Raw genomic sequence first — 21,217 nt, forward strand, 5'->3', positions numbered from 1 at the left:
CATGGAGGAATCATCTCCTTTCCCAATATAATTGGAAATTCGACAAGGTCACATCGCATCAAAATATACCAACTCCAATGGTTTAGTGCTGCGACTCGATGAATGCTCGAATGGAATGCCATATGCCTTTCCATGTTAGCATCCTTCACAGCAATGACCTGCCATATATCACCCAACATGGGCACTCTAATCAAATTCTTAAAAGAAATTGCCTTCAATGGACATTTAATTTTTTCAGGTCAAATAGTGTCAGCAGGAATCAATGAGCTAATTCTTATACTCGATGATGGCAGTAGCATCGACCATCGGGTCTCTTGCGATAGATGTCATGGAGGACGCAGCAACAGCTATGGAGGAGAAACAGTTTTCCCGATCGCTTTTCTGCTTGCTTTCATATTCACAAACAATATTAACATTACTATTTACCAAGTTCACATTGCAATTTTTCAGATGCAGCCAAGCTTACCTCATTTGCAAACACTTGACAGATCTAGATATAGCATTAGAGTACTCCTCTTTATTTGGACTTGATACTGAACATTGTTCCTTGAGGCCTGTGAATGCTTCTTTTTCCAATCTCTTCTTCTTCAAAGCCTCTTGATGGTTGAGCACATTTTCAAGCGCCACAATGATGAGCTAAGTCATCCACCCACAATATGGATTTGATTAATGATGTATACTGCTTTCTCAATCCATGAATGAGATATCGATGAAGCTGAGCAACAGTTACCAATTCATCTGGCTCCAACCCAAAATTTTAGGATACATAATCTTCAACTTCATAATACTGCGATATTGACATACTTCCTTGGGTCAATCGACCGAGTTCATTCTCAAACAATTGCAATTTTTTCATGTTCTTTTGAGTATACAGATTCTTTATTACGTCTGAAATTACTTTCCCAAAAAAAAAAGTATGTTTGCAATTCTTCAGGGGTAGTGATGTTGTTAATATGATCCGATGTCAACAACTCGCCGAGTCTGAGTCAACAAGTATAAGAAAAAAGTTTATATAAGATCGTAATTTTACACTATTGAAGTAAGGTGTGACTCAAAATCCTAACTTACCGCTTAGATCCACTGTCATAAAAAAAATAAGAGAATGGAAATCTATAACTTGCCTAAATATAAACATAGTTTTCCCATCCGTTTAGTGATATCACAAACTTTGTAGGAAATTGCCTAAGAAAAAAAGTTTATGTAAGGTTGTCATCTTATCCTATTGAAGTAAGGTACACCTCAAAATTCCTCTAGAAAAGAATATTTAGACATTGAAGAACCCTCCAACTGATCATCTCAATCTCGAGATGTGTCGATATTTAGAAAAAAAAAGGAATTTCAAGTCTTTTAAATAGTGCATTTTGTAACAAGCTATCTCGACCATTGATTTTCAAGATTTTATGAATCCGCTCGATCTATAGTATTTTCAAAATTTTAAATTTCATGACGAGGGATAAAAACATATTTTCAAGACATCATAAAGTTTCCAACACCGGAACTATATCTCCAAACAAATTTTAGATGTGTTCCTTACTCCTAGAGTATAAAGAGGATACCTTATACATACCACACACTTTACCTAAAGATAGGGGTGGCGATGGGCTGGGCTGCCCTTGGCCCTAGTCCCTAAGGGGCCAGCCCTATCGTAACCTGACCCTCACCCGGCTTGGGCCTTTCCTTGGTCCCTGACAAACCGTGTTGGATGAATGTGGCCATTGAAGGCCTTATGAGTGCTTGTAAAATGAAATGATATAGTGGAATATGAATTCAATGGGAGTGTGGTCCCTCGTGGACCATACTAAGTCAACGATGTTTGCTAATACTGATCTGTGTTTGACAGTCTAGGTTAGTCGGTTGGAAAAAACCTATGTTACCTGGGCATAGAAAACTAACCAATAAGGGTTTTAATGGGTCATCCCTTGATGAGGTTGGAGTATGCCCGGATGAGTAAGTCGAGAGATTGTGTGACCCTTGTGTGTGATGGTGGCCTTCAGATATGGGGGCCAAAGCCTCACCCATGTACCATCACACGGCATGCATATTGATAGATCATTTCTGGAAACCTAACCACCTTTCAGGGTAAAGATTATACATGTGCGAGAGATACCCCTATGCATCATAGGAGCGGTGGTCGCATCAGGTCTAGGTGACCTTGGCACGTCTCTAGGGGAGAATCTGAAATCCACAGACTGAGATTGCGACCCCTTGGCTCATCGGTCAGACTTTGGTGACGCACTAATGAGCTCCTGTATGGACTATGGGTCATGGGAAATACTAGGTCGGTTGATAAAGCAAGTGTGGACTGTAGTCTACAGTTGAAGGTGGAGTGCCCCATATTATTTATTCCTAGACCATATGGATCCTTATCACATCTAATGAATTTAATTGTATTTATTTTATGATTATATGATTTTAGAATTATTATTTGAATTTTTCTAGATCTTTGGATATTTTATTTATAAAATTTAGATTTATAAAAACAAAGATATTGATTTTGAATGTTTTAAATATTTAAATTGATTTTAAAATCATTTATTAATTTTTAAATATTTAAAAATAGTATTAGGGGCCCATTGTGGATATGGGCCCACCATGCCCTAAATTGGCAAGCGCAACAAAGCCATCGCATGAGTGACATGCCCCAATTTTTAGGGCTTCCTATTCCTATGGATGGCACGCTCCTTTAGGGGGTTTCCTATATTTTATGGGATAAGTGGTTAAAGAAGATTTGAGTGAATCTTCTAAAAGGCTTGTGCATATATTTGGATAAAACACAGCATTATGATTAGCATTATTTATTTGATTTATATTGATGGGATAATGGTTAAAGAAAAGATGGGGATAAAGGTTGTAACACCTTCTATAATGTTAAATGCTTGATGGTCCATTTATGGAATGGATGACTCAAATCTCTCACCCCACAAGTCACCCAAGATTAATGATTCATATTCAATCTCACAGAAAGAGACAAACCAAGGAAAACCCTAAAAAACCCTAATATTGTTTAAAACCTATAAAAATGGATTGTATTTATCCAAATTTTCTATACCTTATCTATCTATCTCTCTCCTAAGGAAGTTTCTCTCTCTCATGAAAGCTTAAAGGGGACACGCCCCACTCTCTCATCTTTGATCTCTCTTTCCAACATTGTGAAAGAACCTAAGGGTTTTAGGCTACGAAGTTCTTCTTACTCCTATTTCTCAAATATGGATTTATGGCTAAGGGTTTTACAGTATAGCAAAAAGAGAATTTATCTCTCTCAAACTAGATTGCTAAGATTAGAGAACAGGGATGTGGAAGTAAACGCATTACAAGCAGGGTGCAGATAGCATACAGTCACATCAACAAGCCATGTTGAAGCCTCTACCCAAGAGGCACCCGAGAACATTGTAAGCACAAATTGATACATATCATCTTAATTCACATAAATCAATAATTCCACAGCCACACCTTACTAACAAAATACAATTATGGAGACAAAGCATTTTTGCAACAAACACTGCTCTACCCCCAAAAGAATGCATTTCACAAACTTCCACCCCGCTTCCCCCCACATTCACCCCTCTAATTTCACAATCATATAACCTACACATTTGAAAACACTATCAGTAAGCTACTCACAAAAGAAGGCAAACCCAAAAGCCACAATGCTACAAAAGCCTGTCCATCTTATCAGCAGTTTGAATCACTTCGCACGGTCCCCGACAGCCGCGAAAGGGCATTCATTCCTGATCTCAACACCCATCTTGTTTGTTCGTGATCACTTTCTCTATACCAGGAAACGAGATCTGAGGGATGTATTAGTAATTTTCTCGAGCAAAGATTTGAGCAGCAGGGAATTGGTAATTATCCCACCCCATAAGGGAGAAAGAAGCCAGAAATAGCCACCCCATATCAGTAGACAAAATTAGATGAGCCTATGTTGCCGTAATCTCTTGGCCATGTGTGGCTGCATGAGCCTCACATACAACCCATTGGCTGCCATAAGCAAGTCGTGGGTCCCCTGCTCAACAATGCGCCCTGCATTCAAGACCACGATGCTATCAACATGTCGCATCATTGCAGCACGGTGCGCAATCAAAACCGTGGTTTTGTTTCCCATGACCAATGTATCAAGGGCCTCTTGCACAACCCTACTTGACTCTGACTCGATGGCCGAGCTTGCCTCGTCCACAAGCAATATTGGAGCATTCTTCAGCACAACTCGTGCAATTGCAATCCTCTGCCTTTGCCCTGGCGTCAATTCAACCCCACCACGCACGACCCCAACAGGCGTATCATAACCATGAGGCAAGCTACTTATAAAGTGGTGGGCATTTGCTATTCTCGCTGCCTCCTTCACTTCAGCTTCACTTGCATTATGCCGGGCATAAAGGATGTTTTCTTTTATGGTTGTTGAGAACATAACTGGCTCTTGTTGAACCAATCCTAAATGGCTCCTGAGCCATCTTACATTGAAGAGCGTGAGATCCCTACCATCTAATAAAACTTGCCCTGCTGTTGGGTCGTAAAATCTTTCAATTAAGGCTATAATGGTGCTTTTCCCGGACCCGGACGCCCCGACTATGGCTACAGTTTGGCCACCGCTGACTTTGAGGCTGAAGTTGCTAAGCACCATTACTTCAGGCCTTGTTGGGTAGCAGAAGTCAATGTTTTTGAGTTCAAGGCTTCCATATACATTGGGAGGTTTCAACCCACTACTGTCATCAGGGTCGATTTTGGGTACTCGGTCTATGATTTCAAAGACTGATGTGAGAGATTTGCGACGCTTGAGAATGTACGGTGCAAGCCCAAATGGCTCGACTAATGCAAATGTTGCAAAAGAGAAGACCATGTATTCTTTGAGAGCTGTGGAGAGAGTAGCATGGTCTTTTTTTATGGTGAGGGCAGTGTAATAGAGGAGGAGGGCATTGCATGCAAAGAGGAGGAACTGGGAGAAACCAAAACCAAACCCGATGGCCATGCCATGAAGGAAGCTCATAGTGAATATCTTGGTTAACTGTAGCCTGTAGAGCTCCATGACCTTGTTGCCCGCACAAAAAGAAACTACAGTGTAGATGTTTCGGACTGCATCCTCGAGGACCAGAGATGCCTTCCTATGCATCTCCTGTATGCCTCTTGAGAAGCCAGCAAGCCACATTTTCTGCACAAGCAAGTCCAACAGTATTTTCAATTTTCTTTCTTTCAGATAAGTTCCCTTTAGGTAAACATCATTCTTCTTTCAGATTCAAAAGTATATTGACTGCAAATTTCCAATAGTAGAAACGCAACAATTTTAGCTGAAAAGGAAAGTATAAATAGAAATGCATAATGAGAACATATGCTGAGGTGTTTGTTAAAAGAGTTAAAACAGTCAAACAGTTAAAGCTGCATTCATATTCTTAGACTCTTTTTTTTTTTAATATGTAAACTGCTCTATTTATAAGAAACATTCTATTCTCAGACTTAGCTTTTTATATGGGGCTTATTCCCTAACATTCAGAAAAAACATGGAAATGGGTTAAAAATTTTCCACATTTTATTGATGCTGTCAAAGTGTGCAAGGGTGGCTAGTGAAAATTCCAGCTGCGTAACAAAAACCAGTTGCTTACCTACTACCCACTTGATTGGGCTGCATGCCCGGATGCCAGAATGTTTACAACAGGACATTGTGTCTTCCACAATTCCTCATAATTTCCTAGAGGAACAAGATTTCATTGGAAAGAGTCAGGTTGACTGATGGTATTAGAGCTCAAAAGTGCACAGATCAAGCATTTACATTTCATCAATAATGAGGATGCTCTTATATTTGTGGAACTGACACTCATCCGGTGGAGAACCTTAAAATTATCATTAGATGGTTTGAACTTCGAAATAGCATAGGACCATATGAAGATCCTCAATAAGAATTGAGTTAAATGACTGGAGTTTTGAGTCCGCTTTTCAAATGGAATTCAGGAAGTTGGATTCAAGGTGGAGAGCTACCCCATATCCTAATTCAGGTCTTTCCCACTTCTTTTTTTCGGTTGGGAAGGGGGGGGGGGGGTTAGAATGGCAGCCGACAGCTCTGTACAAAAAATAAAGTCGAGAACAAAAACAATGCTATACAGCCAAAAATGTGATAAGGCAGCAATACTCTAACAAATAGGACCCCTTCAGGGCCGAAGGCTGAAAAAGATGATGCAATGGTACCCATTGCAATGCCTGAAAGTGCTCCATTCTTATCAAGGACGTCAACTTCCGAATGCACCTCGAGTCACATATGGCACTAGTAGAGATGTGTATAGGCCTGCAGTCGTCAAAAATTTTGTCGAAGATATGATCAAGCCTCCACGGGCACAGTGAGCCTCTTGTAGCCCAAGAATGACGTTCTTCGAATCCCCATTAATGACCAAAATGGGACTTCAATTCGGTTACAGCATTAAGGCACTCGGGGAGGGCGAGGACCTCCGCCCTTGTGGAATCTGCTTGACCCATGGGTTTCAAGAAGGAAGAGAGGGTGTACCATCCTTGTCTCTGACGATCCGCCAATGCCAACAGGGCCGGGATTGCTGCGGGAGCAACCATCAAATTTGAGTTTGGTTTGGCCTTGCTCTTATGGTTTCCAAAGAGAGGCTTGTGGAATCTATAGGGGCCTTAGGTGTCGCATAGCCTGACAGTCTTGGAAGAAGTCCGTGTAGGAGTGGTACCTGAAGCGTTGCCCAAAAGATAACCACTGCACTGATCCGGTCAGTTAAGGCACTGGTGGTAGACTCCTTACCTTGGAAGATCCTCTGATTCCCTTCAGTCCAATCCACCCACGGAGTAGTTTTTACAGTAGCAGGATAAAGAAAGACTCCCGATTTAAGTCAGGGAGGGGATTGAGAGCAAGGATGACATGTGGGACTGATTTGGGAGTCACCCATGTCCAAATGAAGAGCTGCAGCAAGTTCTCCCACATGGCAAATGCCATGTTGCAGTGAATGAAGAGATGTTCATTAGTTTCTTCTGCTGATTTACAGATGGCTCACCTGTTGGGAACCGGCAAGCCCCTTTTCTGACGCTGGTCAACCGTCAAGGCCCTCTCAAATACAGCAATCCAGCTCAAATATTGGATCCGTTGTGGAGGGTTGGGGGGGGGAAGGCGGATGGAAGTGAAGGGGAGAGGGGGAAAGTAGTGCTCCTAATGCTCCATTTGCATTAGTTCCTCCCTTCTTACTTGGGAGGAAAGGGACTCAATGTCAGAAAGCTCCCGATCCAAGAAAGGTCTTCTGAAGTTTGGGTTCCAAATCCTTGCATTGCTTTGAATTCATTGGCTGTAGTCTATCAATCCAGTACCAGGAGGAACAAACCATGGAAGCTCTTGTAGGGTGGAGTTCCCTAACCAAAAATGTCAGTCCAAAATTTAAATCTATTGCTTGCCCTGGGCCAAAACCCTTTTTTTTTTTTTTGAAGAATGTTAACTAGGGCGGGCCAAAAGCCTAATGTTATCACTGAAAGGGTGGCAGATGGCCAAGTACCAGAGGAAAGACTGTTAGCAGTACCTCTCGGTAGCCAGGCTGATACCTCACAATGGAATTTGCGAAGTGCCACCACCACTTGCTGAGGAGGGCCAAGTTGTATCTTCCAAGGCTATGGATGCCTAGGCCCCCGTCCGGTTTGGGTAGGCCCCTCATCGGACCACAGAAAATTCTTCATTAGACGTTCAAGGCAGGCCACTATGGTGGATGGCCTTTGAAAAAGTGATATCTGGTGTACGGGGACATTCGTCTATGAGATTGATTATGCCCGCCAATTAGAGGAACCTGCCTTTCCAAGCCGCAAGTTTACGATCGAGTTTTTTGATGACAAGGTCCCAATGCTACAGCTTTGATTTGATGATGCACAGGAGAAAGCCCAGGTATTTGGAGGGCAGCTGTTAGACTCCACAGCCCAAATGCCCAGCAAGGTCGTGGACTACTTGGACCTTGGTTGCAACACCCATCATCTTTGGTTTTTCCATGTAGACACTTGGGCCAATACCAAGTTAAAAACATTTGGGATAGAGGAGCAAGGTATCAACCTTTTGATGGGTGGCATCACAAAAGAGGAGGATGTCATCAACATATTGGAGATGGAAGATTTGAGGGCCTTGGTTGCCGATGCTAAAACCTTTGAAGAGCCCTTGTTAGTACAGCTATAACCTCTCAATGGATCTACTGAAGACTTCAGCTACGACAGCAAACAAGAAGGGCCAAAGGGGCTCACCTTGCCTTAAGCCTCTTGCTGAGGGAAGAAGCCTTTGGAGGAGCCATTTATAAGGCTAGGCCCTCCAACAGTCTCCAAATCCCATCCTAAGGAGGATCTCGTCCAGGATAGCCCAATCAACGCACTCGAAGGCCTTCTCCCAAGGAAATTTGAACACTACCCCTGGAATTTTGGAGAGGTGCCTGGAGTGGACGCATTCATGGGCTACTAAAGCCCCATTTAATATTTGGCGGTCCTTGACAAATGCACCTTGTTCCAGGAAATTACTTACCCAAGCAAGAAATTTTCCACCGTGGGAGAGAAGATTTTGTGGGAACTGTTCAGCAGGCTCACGGGCCTAGAGTCTTTGTCTCTTCAAGGTCTGCAGCCCCTTCCACTTTGGGGATCAGGGCAGTGAAAGTTGTGTTCATGGCCTTATTGATATTACCTCAGTTGTGGAATTCATGGAAGACTGTCGTGGAATTCATGGAAGAAAGAGATGATATCAGGTCCTATAGAATCCCAAAAAATATTAAACAAAGCCACAGGGTAACCATCAGAAACTGGGGCCTCTATCTTGGCCAAGGTCCTGGATGGCTCTGATAAACTCTTCAGCAGAAGAGGGGCCTTCCAACCGTGCCACCTTATTAATGGGGATGGACAGGAATGAGAGGTCAGCCATCCTCGACCTAGGACCAGATGGGGCCAAGAAGGGAGTCTGGAAGAAACCCAAGGTGGCATTTTCCAAGCAAGAGGTTGGTCGTAGAGGTGTGACCCCACTTTGACCTGGATGACGTGTCTTGCCTTCTAAAGTTGGTTATTTTATGCAAAAAAATGGTTTTAAGGTCCCCACATTTCAACCATTTGATCCTGGAACTTTAAAACCAATGGATCTCTTTTTTCTGAGGATCTGCTGGTATTGGAGCTTAGCTCGGGTTCTCTGGTTTCTCTCCTCTAGGTTCAAAGTTATGCTTTCTTCAATAACGTCCAAGTTGTCTATGGTTTGTAGTAGAGTCTTTTCGAATTTGGAAGTTCCCAGGAAGCTTTCTACTCCAGTTTTTTTAGGGAAATTTGAGGAGTTGAAGAGTTGAAGTTTTTTCTGGAACCTTAACCTAGCTCATTCTTGAACAATAGATGAGAAAGACTCCACGTATCCACCATTCGGGAACCATGGAGAGGAAGTTTGGAAGTTTGGTTCTTCTGGCCAGGATAGCTCAAATGCGAAAGGTTTAGGCCCTCCCAAAGCTCACAGTTAAGATCCTCCCGGAGAGATTAGCATGAATCGAAAAGGTTTAGCCTCTCAGAGAGTATAGCAAATTGATCAAGCCAATTTCTTTCTTTTGCTGATAGCTCAGATCCTTCCTTGGGAAGAATTCAATTTACTTTTTGAATTGGAGATCTCAGAGAAGCTGGAAAGAATGATATGTAATCGTTCGTGGCAAGTATTAGTGATGATCATGAGTTCCAACTTGGTAAAATGGGACACCATCTGTAGATCCAGAGAAGTGAGTATTTTGGGTGTTAAGAGGCTCATGTGTCGTACCTAAAGCGCTTTAGGAGAAACTGCTCTGGCGACCAGTGCTGGAGTATTAGTCTTTGATCTAGGTTAATCTCTAGCAATTTATGGACAGATCGAATCAGTGGCAAATTAGGGATTCAAGGATGTCACTTAGGAACTCATTTGGAAACTTATCCCACATCTCCTCCTAAATCAGGTCACTGAGTGACAATAAAGGCACATCCAATTCTATCAGTAATGCTTCCAGTGTGATTCAGCAACAAGTTAAAAGTCATTGACTGAAAATGCATTAACCAATCCTAAGTTCTTCACAAAGTTTCTTGCATAATATGACACATTAAATAGACTGTTTAAGTAGAACAGAAAGTGAAAAGAGGTTTAGCTCAATTGACCCACACATATACCCATATAACTAAAAAAATTAAGATCTTATTTAAGGTTGGTGATATAGTCAAAAGGAAGGACCTGAGCAACAGCAGAGACTGTTAAAACTGGTAAGGTTGCTAAAGCAACAAGAGCTAACCGCCACTCCAGCAGCATTCCAATAAGAACAGCAACAAAAATAGCTGAAATATCCTGGATAAATATAGAAAGCCGATTGCTGAAAGCAGCACGAACAAATGTAGCATCATTCGCTAGGCGCATGGACAAAGTGTCTGCACTGTTCTCTTCATCATCAAACCAGCCAACCTCATTTCGTAGCATCGCTGAAAGAACAGAAGGGATCAATTCATTATCAAAACATCCCATTTCCACAATGCATCAAGATACAATGCATATAAGTTTTACCAAAATTGTGACAAAAATTACTCATGTGATTTAATACAGCTATTAAAACTAACCTGAAAACATCATTCTCCTAACCCTTTCTGTCATTTTCTCCCCCATTATACCAAAGTAGAAATGTTGCAAAAAGTTGGCAACCACAGTGACAACACCCATACATGCTATAACCAAGCACCATTTATTAACCTCATAGCGTAGGTGATGACCCCTGTCCCTGTAATATGCAGCCACTATCTGGGCAAGAATGTAAGCAAGAAGGGGATTAAATGAACCAAAAATGGCAGCACCAACACTTCCTAGGAGAGCATAAAGCCACTCAGCAAAACTGAGCTCAGCAAGCCTCCATAATGAAGGAGGTTTCTGAGTTTTTGAAGCATCAGGGGTTTTCTCTTCTGTGGGCAACTCATCAGACTCCATAAGAGGTCGACTAAAAGTCTTTGAGTGAGAGCGCTCATTTTTTGGATCAGATGTTAAAAGTGGTGAAATAGGTGACTCAGGGTCGGAGGTGGTTGACGCTTGTTGTTGCACTGCATGGACATCAATTTTCGGTAGTGCAGGTAACTTCATTTCAAAGCTGTCTTGCCTTTTTATGGAGGGTACTTTTTCTAGTGCTTCTGATGGCATTCCATTTTCCAACATTTGTTCAGATGGTGGACTATGAGCTTTAGGTGATTCCAGTGAGTTGTAGCTGGTATCCATCTGCCTCACAGAATTCACACCAGGCATCCTTTGAAGTGACGGAGATTTGGCCATCTTAGGTGAAGTTGATTCTTGGAAGCTGTGGCTAGCAGATGAGTCCTTTTCAATTTGGAAAGTTGCTGTCTCCTTGTAGCTCCTTATTGGTGTTCTGAAAACAAAATGAGGAACATTACCCTTACAGAAAAATATATTCTAAGATATATAATATGCAATTGGTAGACGCATCCAAAGAAATGAACAATTTACCTTTTAGGAAGCTTCGCAGCTTCTTCATATCTAAGAAGCTCAGCATATAGGCCATCAACATGCAGTAACTCATCATGTGTACCCATTTCAACAAGTTGACCCTCTTCCATCACTGCTATGTAATCAGCATTCCGAATCAAGCTAAGTCGCCGAGCAATGATAATAGTTGATCTTCCCAACATGAGGATATCAAGAGCCTCTTGAACTGCCCTTTCTGCCTCAAAATCAAGAGCACCAGTAACTTCATCAAGAAGAAGAATAGAGGGATTTGAAAGAACTGCCCTAGCCACAGAGAGTTTGATCTTCTGCTCCTCAGACAATGCCAAACCTGCTCGACCGACCTGATATGCATTGTAACAATTAATTACCAGGAAGAAAAATGCACTGTCCAATTATCAAGGTCAACAGTTAAGATCATAGAAATGGAACAGTTCACTTTCATCAAAATATCTTACTTGAGTATCGTATCCTTTGGGAAGAGAGCTGATAAATGTATGTGCATGGGCTGTCTTTGCTGCCTCTTCAATCTGATCAAGGGTAGCCGTACGACCATAAGCAATATTATCTCTGATGCTCAAACTAAGCAAGGCAGGTTCTTGCGTAACCAGCCCTATTTGGCTTCTCAACCATTCTAATTTAAGGCTTTTGATGTTCTCCCCATCCAAAAGGACCTCTCCTGCACCAACATATCAAGACAACTGTTCGATTTAACATTGAAAGTAAACAGTCACAAAGATTAACTGAAAATTTGAGGGGCACATGTCATGCACTTAAATACCATAACTGGAACAAATCAGAAAATGGGAAATTCCTTGGCCATGATACCTAAAGTAGGGTCATAGAAACGCTCCATGAGAGGAATTATGCTGCTTTTTCCTGAACCATTCCTGCCCACCAGTGCCACAGTTTTCTTTGCAGGCACAGTTAAGTAAAATCCACTTAAGATGGGGATTTCTGGACGAGAGAGATAGCTAAAATACACATTCCGGAACTCAATGTTCCCTTGCACAGAAGATAAGATGTTCCCCTCTTGGATAATGCTAGAAGTTGAACGGCTGATCATCTCATAAAGTCTGTAAGCAGCAATCCTCCCTTGCTCGAATGAATAGAAGTTTGTAGCTGCTTGATTCAGGCCACTACAAATTCATGACGGCCAAGTACAATTTCTATCAGAGGTTAAAATTTTAAATGAAGCACAGCTATGAAGAAAACAATGACACAAACCAAAAATCAGTTCAAACGGGAAAAGAAGCTTACAGGCCACTTAAGATTACAGAAAAGAGAGCTGTAATAATTTCTCCGCCATTGGCTTTTCCATGGGAAATCAAATGCCTTCCAACCCAAAGTTGCAAGGCACATGAACATATTGCGAGCCCGTATGTAAAGCCAAGTCCAAGGCCTTGTACAAGGCTTATTAATATGCCATATCTCAGTGTTGCTTGGAGAGAAGTCGCGTATGAATATTTTGCCAGGGTCTCATTTGAGAATGCATATAAGGTCCTTATGTAAGCGATTGCCTGTAGCATATGTCAATATCTTCAGCCACCAGGCAACCATGATAATGAGCAACAGACGATCCTCAAAAAGTAACAAGACCTACTCATTTATTATGGATACACCAAAATATGGTGTTTATCAGTTGAATTCAAAGAGTAACTACAAGTCAGGGCAGAGTGAGACAAGTGCCATTTAATGGCAACAATTGTTGGACCAATTAAAAGCAATGTATCAGAAGAAAAGTTATTCCAACATTGTAAAATATTAACCGGAAGGAGGAAAAAATTGCATATATAAGGCATGTAGTTGTTTCTACATAGCTCCTACACCTAACCATCTCCAAGCATGCTTCTTTAAGCTTTCAAAAAATCCAGACTACTAAACTTCCATGGATAAAGCAGCAGAAAACAACCCAAATTCAAACCAGACAGAAGCAAGTCAGCACAGCAACACAAAATAATCATTTACAAATCAAGCACAATCACTGTAATCTTCTTAGATGTCACGATAAGAAATCATAAATAAGGAAGGCCAGAGAGGAGGAATACTAACCTGCTCTGCAATGCCAGCAGCCTCAGCATATGCATCTTGTATGTTCTCAGCTAGCCTGTGAAGAAATATGTTAGAAATTGCCCCCGCAGCAACAATAAATGGACCAGATCCTAATGTCAGGAGAGCAATTTGCCAGCTGTTAACCATCCCAATAACCAGACCACCAAAAAACGTTGCCATGTTATGAATATAGTTCCCCACCTGTAATATAAAAGGACAGTTTATTAGAAAATTCAAGCAGATTGATGGGCCATCCAAACATCCAAAAATAAATGGAAAATAAAGCAAACGGATTTTTTCAGACATACTTTCTCACTTAAAGCAGACTGAATAAGCAGCAAATCACTCAGCACTTGACTCACAATGTCCCCATTGTTTCCATATGTATCGAAAAAACTCATGTCCTGGTTTAGTAAGACTTGAACATATTTTGATCTGATGACTGCAGTTTGCCTCTCTCCAGTGAGAATCCAGCAGGAGACCTCTATCAAGCAGATACAATCAGCATCCACAGAAAATTACACATCTGAAGAACAGAAGCTAAATCTTAACGCACACAATCAACGCTCACCTATCCATCCAGCTGCGAAAACGCCTGAAGCAATGTAAATAATGTACAGAACATGCTGCAGAACAAAAGAAAAAAAATGTATTATATCTATGACATGAACAAGAAAAAGGAACTGCATAATTATTCAAAACTCAAAAACATTTTACAAAATGCTTGTCAGAGAAATCACCTCAATCAAATTTTGGGATCAATATGTGTTTGTGACACAAGAAATGGAAAAAACATATCATATAAATGGATAATGAGAAAGCGAAAGTACAACTGCATTTTAGATTCATTGATAGATTACATATATGCACATTTGATCTCTATGAAATAAGACATATCTCTCTGTTTGTCTATCAATCAATTTATCTATCTACCTATATGCATGTCCACAAACACCAATGCATCAATTCATTAATGTGTGCGTGCATCTATCAGGTTCGCTCTGGCACCCACTTTGAACTAAACAAGGAACATCAAAGTGTCAATGATTCAACTGATTCAGGAGAAGAGTAAAGAGTCAAGGGTTTATTTCAATTTACAAATATATATATAATATAAAAATAGAAAAAACTATGAAATATATGAAATTTTAAAAGAAGTACAATAGAAAATTACAATAAGATAATATTTCAACACGCAACTTCGTTACTTTTCACTCGCATCCATGGTTCATCTTCCATAAAATGCTGTAAATTATGCACTATCATGAACAATTTCACATTGCTCTTTATGACCAATATAATTTAGAGAAAAATAGACTAATATAATTAGAGAACAAAAATTAAAGAAGTTAATAACAATCATCATACAAGAATGTCAAATCAACACATGTTAAACAATCCAAGTTATTTACAGTCACAAAAATGAACAAGTCCCTGAATTTTATCTGGAAGTATTTCTCATAATATTTTAGACTAGCAATCATAATCGTGGTCCTATTCATTTTCCTGCCGTCACCATCATCATCATGATTTCCCTCCTAACTATCTCTTGTAAACTCACATGTCCGCATATTTACTTCACTTAAGCAAACCCTTTGTGACATCAATACTTTCTAAATTAATAGGTTGTGTGGTCAGCACTCACGTCAACTTTAGTTGCCTGCATTTAGACACAATTTTATGATTTACTTGTGAAACGCGTAAAGAGAAAAATTGTTCTTTGGAACATTCATTTTTATAGGAAACAAAACTTTAACAATGTAATTTTTCAAAAGATAAATTATGGTTTCTCTTGGAAAATTATCAGGAAAAAAGAAAAAAAAGAAAAAATTAAATGAAAATTTTTACTTTTTCTTTCAAAATTTAAATACGAAAGAGAAATCATTTCATCAAGTCTTAGTTGTTGAGAGGGGGAGTGTGTGCGGGAACTGGAGAGGGATCGGGAGCCTAGGATTAACCCATACCTGAAGCTTCCTGCCTTGGGAGTGCCTAGGAGCGATGTTCAGGAAGAGCGCTTGGGAGCAGCTTAATTTATTTATTTTTTGATGCTGAGGAGCAAATTGATTTATGCCTATATGTATATTGGATTGCTTACAGATCACTCGTATTAAAAAATAGAGAAATGTATACTCCTACCTTTTTAGCATTATCTACAGATGCACAATGCTCTACAGCTCGAGAGTCCCTTATTGAGAAAAATGATATTCACATGGCGATTTGCTACAATGAGAACTGCCCTGTTCTAGACAACCCCGGCAACTCCCTCTTCGGGACTATTTGGGACTGGGGAGCCCCCCAAGTCTGAGCCATCTCGGGTCAGTCCGAGTCAGTTCACTAGTTTTCAACCACTTATGCAAACCACGATCATGAAAATGGAAAACAAAAATTGCCTACACGTAGTCGTGTAGCTAGAAATTTGACAAAAAGCAAAAAAAATTCAAAGACGTCGAGTTTAAAATAAATAAAAACAAAATTTAACTTCCACTAGGATCAAGATTCCTGTAAACCATGATCGCACCGCATTTTTAGTGAGGTCGTGATTCCCTTCCAACGCAATCAAGATCACTTTTAGTCAGGGATCAAGATCCTTATAAGACATGGATCTAGATCCTTATAAGATAGGGATTGAGCTCCCTTAATTAGAGGAGAAAGCTCCAGTCAGGCTGCAGCTCCAGGATCGTCGAAGCGAGATTCCAAGTGGGATCGCCAACCCCCAACCGAGTTCCCTGCATCTATGCATCAAGTTACTCCAATAAGGGCATAAAAACTTAGATGTGCACAGTACTGGAAGAATGAGACAGAGGAGAGAGTGAGAGGACAGGGGATAGAGGGGAGGGAGAAAAGGCTGAATAGATGGAAAGGGCCAAACTGGATGGGGAACTGTCCCAATGTAAAGGTTTTGGTCACCCATTTAAGGATTGGATCAGTGAGTCTGCTAAATCAGTCACTATCCTAGGCATACTGGAAAGACATAGTTCTCCCAAAAACATAGATCTTGTATTTCATAATATCAGTGAATACCCATAGCGGAGATCCCTCTCCCTTGGCCCAATGAATCGCATATAGGTAGTCTCATTTTGCAATCAATGGGCCTGAGAAGGATTAGGAACATAGTCAAAGTTACAGTTATACTTTACCCTAATGGGGAACTCACATCTTAATAGCAATGAGGGACAATCTGGACATTAATTTTTTCCTCAATAACTTCACTAACAAATGACCTAGCAACAAACGAGATGGATGAGTTACTACAAGAAAACAAATCCATACCAGCAATTTTTTAATATTTCTTTGAAATTTGAACTATTTATACTTAATAGCATCAAGAACATGCAGTACAAAGTTTTAGTAATCGAATCCTGCAATAACAACCCCAATCAAAGGGCCATAGAAAGTCCAGAACAACTATGTGAGAGATCTCCCTTCCTATCAGTCTACAGAAACTAAATACGCAGAACTATTGCATCTAATATATCGATTTAGTAGAAATTTTGAAAACCCCTAAACCCTGCCAGTGTGTCCAATGTTTAGGCATAGAAGAAGAGGATAGAGCCTTTGATGAAATTTCAAGTAAAGAATTTTCTTCTCCAAACTCCATAATAAGAAAGGATTAGAAGGACCAGAATCCAAATTGATAATGATACACTAATCATGATGGGAAATCTGCTCAGTCCCAGTAATTATTAGATAAAAGGAACTCAGGTAGAAAATAATAGATCCACTATAGCCAGTCCTGAGGACGGAAAAATAGATAAGGAAACATAATAGGTTGCTTAAAAGAAATCAAGAAATAAACTTCTCCCAGAAAGAACAAAAGCCATCTTCTAACAAAATTGATGATAAAATCTGGCCACTGATGCAATGATTGCGAAACAGCTGGCCACTATCACATCAAGTTTGTAATCAGTAAAGACATTTCAATCTTATTGCCAAACCCCCCTAGATATGAGTTAAAATACTTAATTTCAATCAAAGAAAAAAAACAGTAGACCCCTACATTTGTGAATCATAAATTGTATCAAATAGTCAAACACTAAAGAAAATATCTAACCTATAAAACCGATCCCCTCAAGTTTTGAGAGGGTAAGCTTTGGTCACCAAAAACCTTATTTCACAACCCCTTCAAACCCCAAAAAGATTGGGTGCAAATGCTTTTCGATTTCACAAGAAATCAAAAATTTTGAATTTTCGTTCTATCATTGGTTTCTCACAGGAACTCTGGATTTGAATGTGTTTTTGGCTTGAAATTGGTATTCCAAGGGGTTTTAGGGGTTAAAATGACCCCCCATGATTTTAATACAAAGAATTGGGGGCAAAAAGACTAGAAATGCCCCCAACCGAGGGGCATTTTCACTCCGCTCTCTGTAATTTTTCACAAGCTGCCTAGGTGTCCCATCTAGGCGGGGCACTTGGGCTTTATGCATTCTCCCAGTTCACCCGAATAGGCCTGGGTGAAGCACCCAAGGCCTCTGGCTGCCTAGGCAGTCGGGCAGGCGAATTTTCCAACATTGAATATGACCACTAAGTGTCAAACAACTAGAGCACCCTGAACTACTCGAAGAAGCCCAATATGACCCAAAGGAAGGTATAAATGAAGAAAAAACGGCCCATAATAATTACTAAATCCCGACATAGAGCACAAATCTTCTAGCACTGGAAAGTGAGTGTCGAAGATGATTGTTTGTTAGGGGCTTAAACCTTTGTATCCAATTATCAAAAAATTCATACTCCATATCTAGCAAAAGGTACTTGAACCCCAGAAGTTGGGCAACTGCTGTCTCCACCTACATTAAGTGCTCGAGCAAAGGATCTATTGTGAATCAACGAAAACAGTGCAATCTACCAATTAACCTATCTGACACCCCCAGTTACATAAAATAGACTCACATCTGCTAAAAGGATAGATAGTTCAGCAACCTGATTTTCTTAAGACCTCTTCAGAAATAAGGGTTCCACATCACTCTACCCCTCTACCCTCAATGATCTCAAAAAAACTTTGAACTAGGAACTGAGTTACCTATTTTCCCATTATTGTTCTAAAATGGTATTAAAAAACAGAATGTCCACAGAGAACATCCAACAAAAAATCTATTTCTACTCCCATCCACACAGCCATGCACCTAATGTCCTCCCTGAGAAAACTCAAAAAGGAAACAATATCCCTCCCTGAGAAAACTGAAAAGGGAAACCATATCCCTCCATGCTATCTGTGTTGTTAACCTTTCCATGCCAAAGGCTGCTATAGTGAACCAAATTGTGAATGCCATCTATGCAGCAAAGTCGTGTTCAAGAGGATCACAAACCAAAACCCCACCGATAGACTTAGAAACATCGACAACTCCAAAATAAGAAATGAAATATCATCTTCTTTTAGTATTACCTAGTCAAAGAAACTCTTCCTGGATATGCTCTAACCCATCAGCCACTCCCATTGAGATTCACAACAAGGGCAAGTAGCAAACCAGAATGTCACTATGTGTTTCCTTGATAAAAGTCATTCCGTTCATCTTCAGAAGGTATTAATTACAGGGCGTGCCCAGTCCTCACAATTAGGGGACCTAATGTCACCTCATTGGATTTCCCCAAGAATAGGTGGAACTCCAACACAAAGAATGGAAATAAAAGTTGATACGCACTCTTCCATCTAGTTTCAAACCCAGTGGGACTCATCAGGTTATCAAAAAGTGCCTAATCAACAAGGGTTTTCCCTTTCTTTTGGGTTGCACCCAGTCTACAAGATTATATTCTGTTCCCAACAGTAGTGATGTATCCTGAATTAGGAGACTAGCGACTCCCGCATGGATCTCACCCCATCAATCTGACCAATAAATAACTATCTCACTGTTCTTAAAATACCATACTTCAGCAGACTGAGACATAACGTAAACAAAAAATCAACTCCTACTCTTATTAAGAAAATCCAATTTATCAAAATTAAAATTTGGTCAAAAGGGCCACGTCCAAAAATCATTTTAATTTACAGAGCAAGGGAAGTCTTACTCAAAAGTCTTTTCATGATCGAAAAGCTCCTTTTTTTTGTGTGTGTGTTCGTTTTTATCAGTCCTCTACATGAGAAAATAGCTCAATCTGAAATGAAGTTAAACTCAGAAAAAGGTCCATACCTTGTTGAACTCATGCAACAGTTCATCTGAGGGCAAGTTTTGCAACCCAAGGAGATTAACAATCTTTCCAAAGAAATGCAAGTAAACAACCAGCGCAGTTCCATGGGCAGCAGCAGCAAGAGATCCCACCACCATTAGCAACCAATCAAAGCCATCTGCAAACGCGAAGAGGCGAGAGAAAGGCACAGCAGCTGGCGGTGGCTCCATCTCCTCCGCTTCCTCCATTCCTCCCTCTTCTTCGACCTGAACTGCCTCCGCATTCGAATCGAGGTAAGGAGATGGTGACTCGGGTGGTTCCGAGACTTCCGAGACAGGGGTTAGAGGCTGGATATGAGGTGGTGACCACCCAAATAGACCCCTTGATATCATCATCTCTCTCTCTCTCTCTCTCTCTCTCTCTCTCTCTCTCTCTCTCTCTCTCTCTCTCTCTCTCTCTCCAAATTCAATTCGATCCCAGTTTCAGTGTCTGAGCGAGCTCATAGAAAAGCCCAAAACCCTAGTCCTCAAATTTTCACCCTAAACCCCGAGAAACCACAGCTAGAACAACAACAAAAAGGAGGTCCTCCGTGATCGATCTAGGGCAGAACGAGGCGGCCAAAACCTGGGATCGTAGAGTGATGAGACCGAGTCAAAGGCAGAATAAGGAGACTCGCACACGCAAGCAAGCGCTTTTGTGTTGGTTCACCTAACCGTGTCCATGACCCTATGAAGTAAAACAGAGCCCTAAACCTAAACCCAAAGAACCCTAACCCTAACCCTAGTATTTCCCTGAACGAGAGTGGAAAACAGGGCGTGGGGTTTGTGCCGGTACAGAGCCGGCACTCTGGTTGGAGCTCAGGTCAGAGGTTTGGTGCTGCTGCCGTGCTGTTTTTTGCCTTTTCCTAATTGGGCTTATTTGGACTCTCATGTTTGAATAAATTTTTGGCTTTTTATTAAAAAAGAAGTTCTTTTAGTTTTCTTTTTATTTTTTTTAAAAATCGCCTTTTTAGATTTTTTTTTTTTTTTTTTGCCCATGGCTGGCTGGCATCCAGGTCGGCTCGCACTATCCCCTTGTGGGGGCGGGGCGCGTTGTTAAAAGGCAACAACAGAGAGAAGATGAAGTTGAAGAGAGAGTGGGGGGATGCATCATTACTTGACATGCCTTTTTTACTCTCTTTGGTTGCTCAGTCACTCCCTTCATTTTCTCTCTCTTCTCCTCACTCCGCTTCCCATTTTCTCTTTCCGAGTCTTCCGGTTTGGCACTTTCAAGATCAATTCAACTGCCTCTCTCTCTCTCTCTTTGGTTTCTCAGTTAGCCCTCATTTTCTCTCTCTTCTCTTCACCCCGGCCTCTTGTTTTCTCTGTCCGAGTCTTCCGCCCCCTCCGGTCCTCTTACCCATTTTCAAGTCCAAATCAATTGGCATTCACCTACTGCCCCTCTCTCTCTCTCTCTTCCTCATTTAGCTGGCCCTTAAGGGCACGGCTGCAGTGGCCTCCTTACCTGATGCTCTCCCTAACAATGGGTTTAAAAACTAATCCCCTATTCGAAACAAAATTGCTTGATTTAGTTTAGTTTGGAATCGGTAGAGGGTGATTTGCATCCGATTAACCTGAAAATAAGCTCAATACTCCC

At 40.9% G+C, this 21,217-nt stretch overlaps 1 protein-coding gene across 2 annotated transcripts; it reads right to left on the reverse strand.

The window, feature by feature from the left end:
* Positions 1 to 3,387: 3,387 nt before the first annotated feature.
* Positions 3,388 to 20,708, reverse strand: LOC18434139 (ABC transporter B family member 20). 2 transcript variants are annotated; one of them, XM_006844215.4, is made up of 11 exons: positions 19,606 to 20,708; positions 14,055 to 14,109; positions 13,792 to 13,967; positions 13,484 to 13,684; positions 12,692 to 12,951; positions 12,260 to 12,570; positions 11,890 to 12,110; positions 11,435 to 11,775; positions 10,546 to 11,336; positions 10,169 to 10,410; positions 3,388 to 5,143 (listed from the first exon to the last, which is right to left on the reverse strand). In XM_006844215.4, the coding sequence occupies exons 1-11, from the start codon at positions 19,975 to 19,977 to the stop codon at positions 3,908 to 3,910; spliced, it is 4,206 nt and encodes a 1,401-aa protein (XP_006844278.2). In that variant the 5' UTR covers positions 19,978 to 20,708; the 3' UTR covers positions 3,388 to 3,907. The 2 variants fall into 2 exon arrangements, with proteins under 2 accessions (XP_006844278.2, XP_088730672.1); XM_088874546.1 differs by lacking the exon at positions 3,388 to 5,143 and adding an exon at positions 7,097 to 8,656.
* Between the last annotated feature and the right edge of the window lie 509 nt (positions 20,709 to 21,217).

Source organism: Amborella trichopoda, chromosome 8, assembly GCF_054954075.1.
Source record: "Amborella trichopoda isolate Santa Cruz 75 chromosome 8, AtrichopodaSantaCruz75HAP2 v2.0, whole genome shotgun sequence".
Taxonomy (NCBI): Eukaryota; Viridiplantae; Streptophyta; class Magnoliopsida; order Amborellales; family Amborellaceae; genus Amborella; species Amborella trichopoda.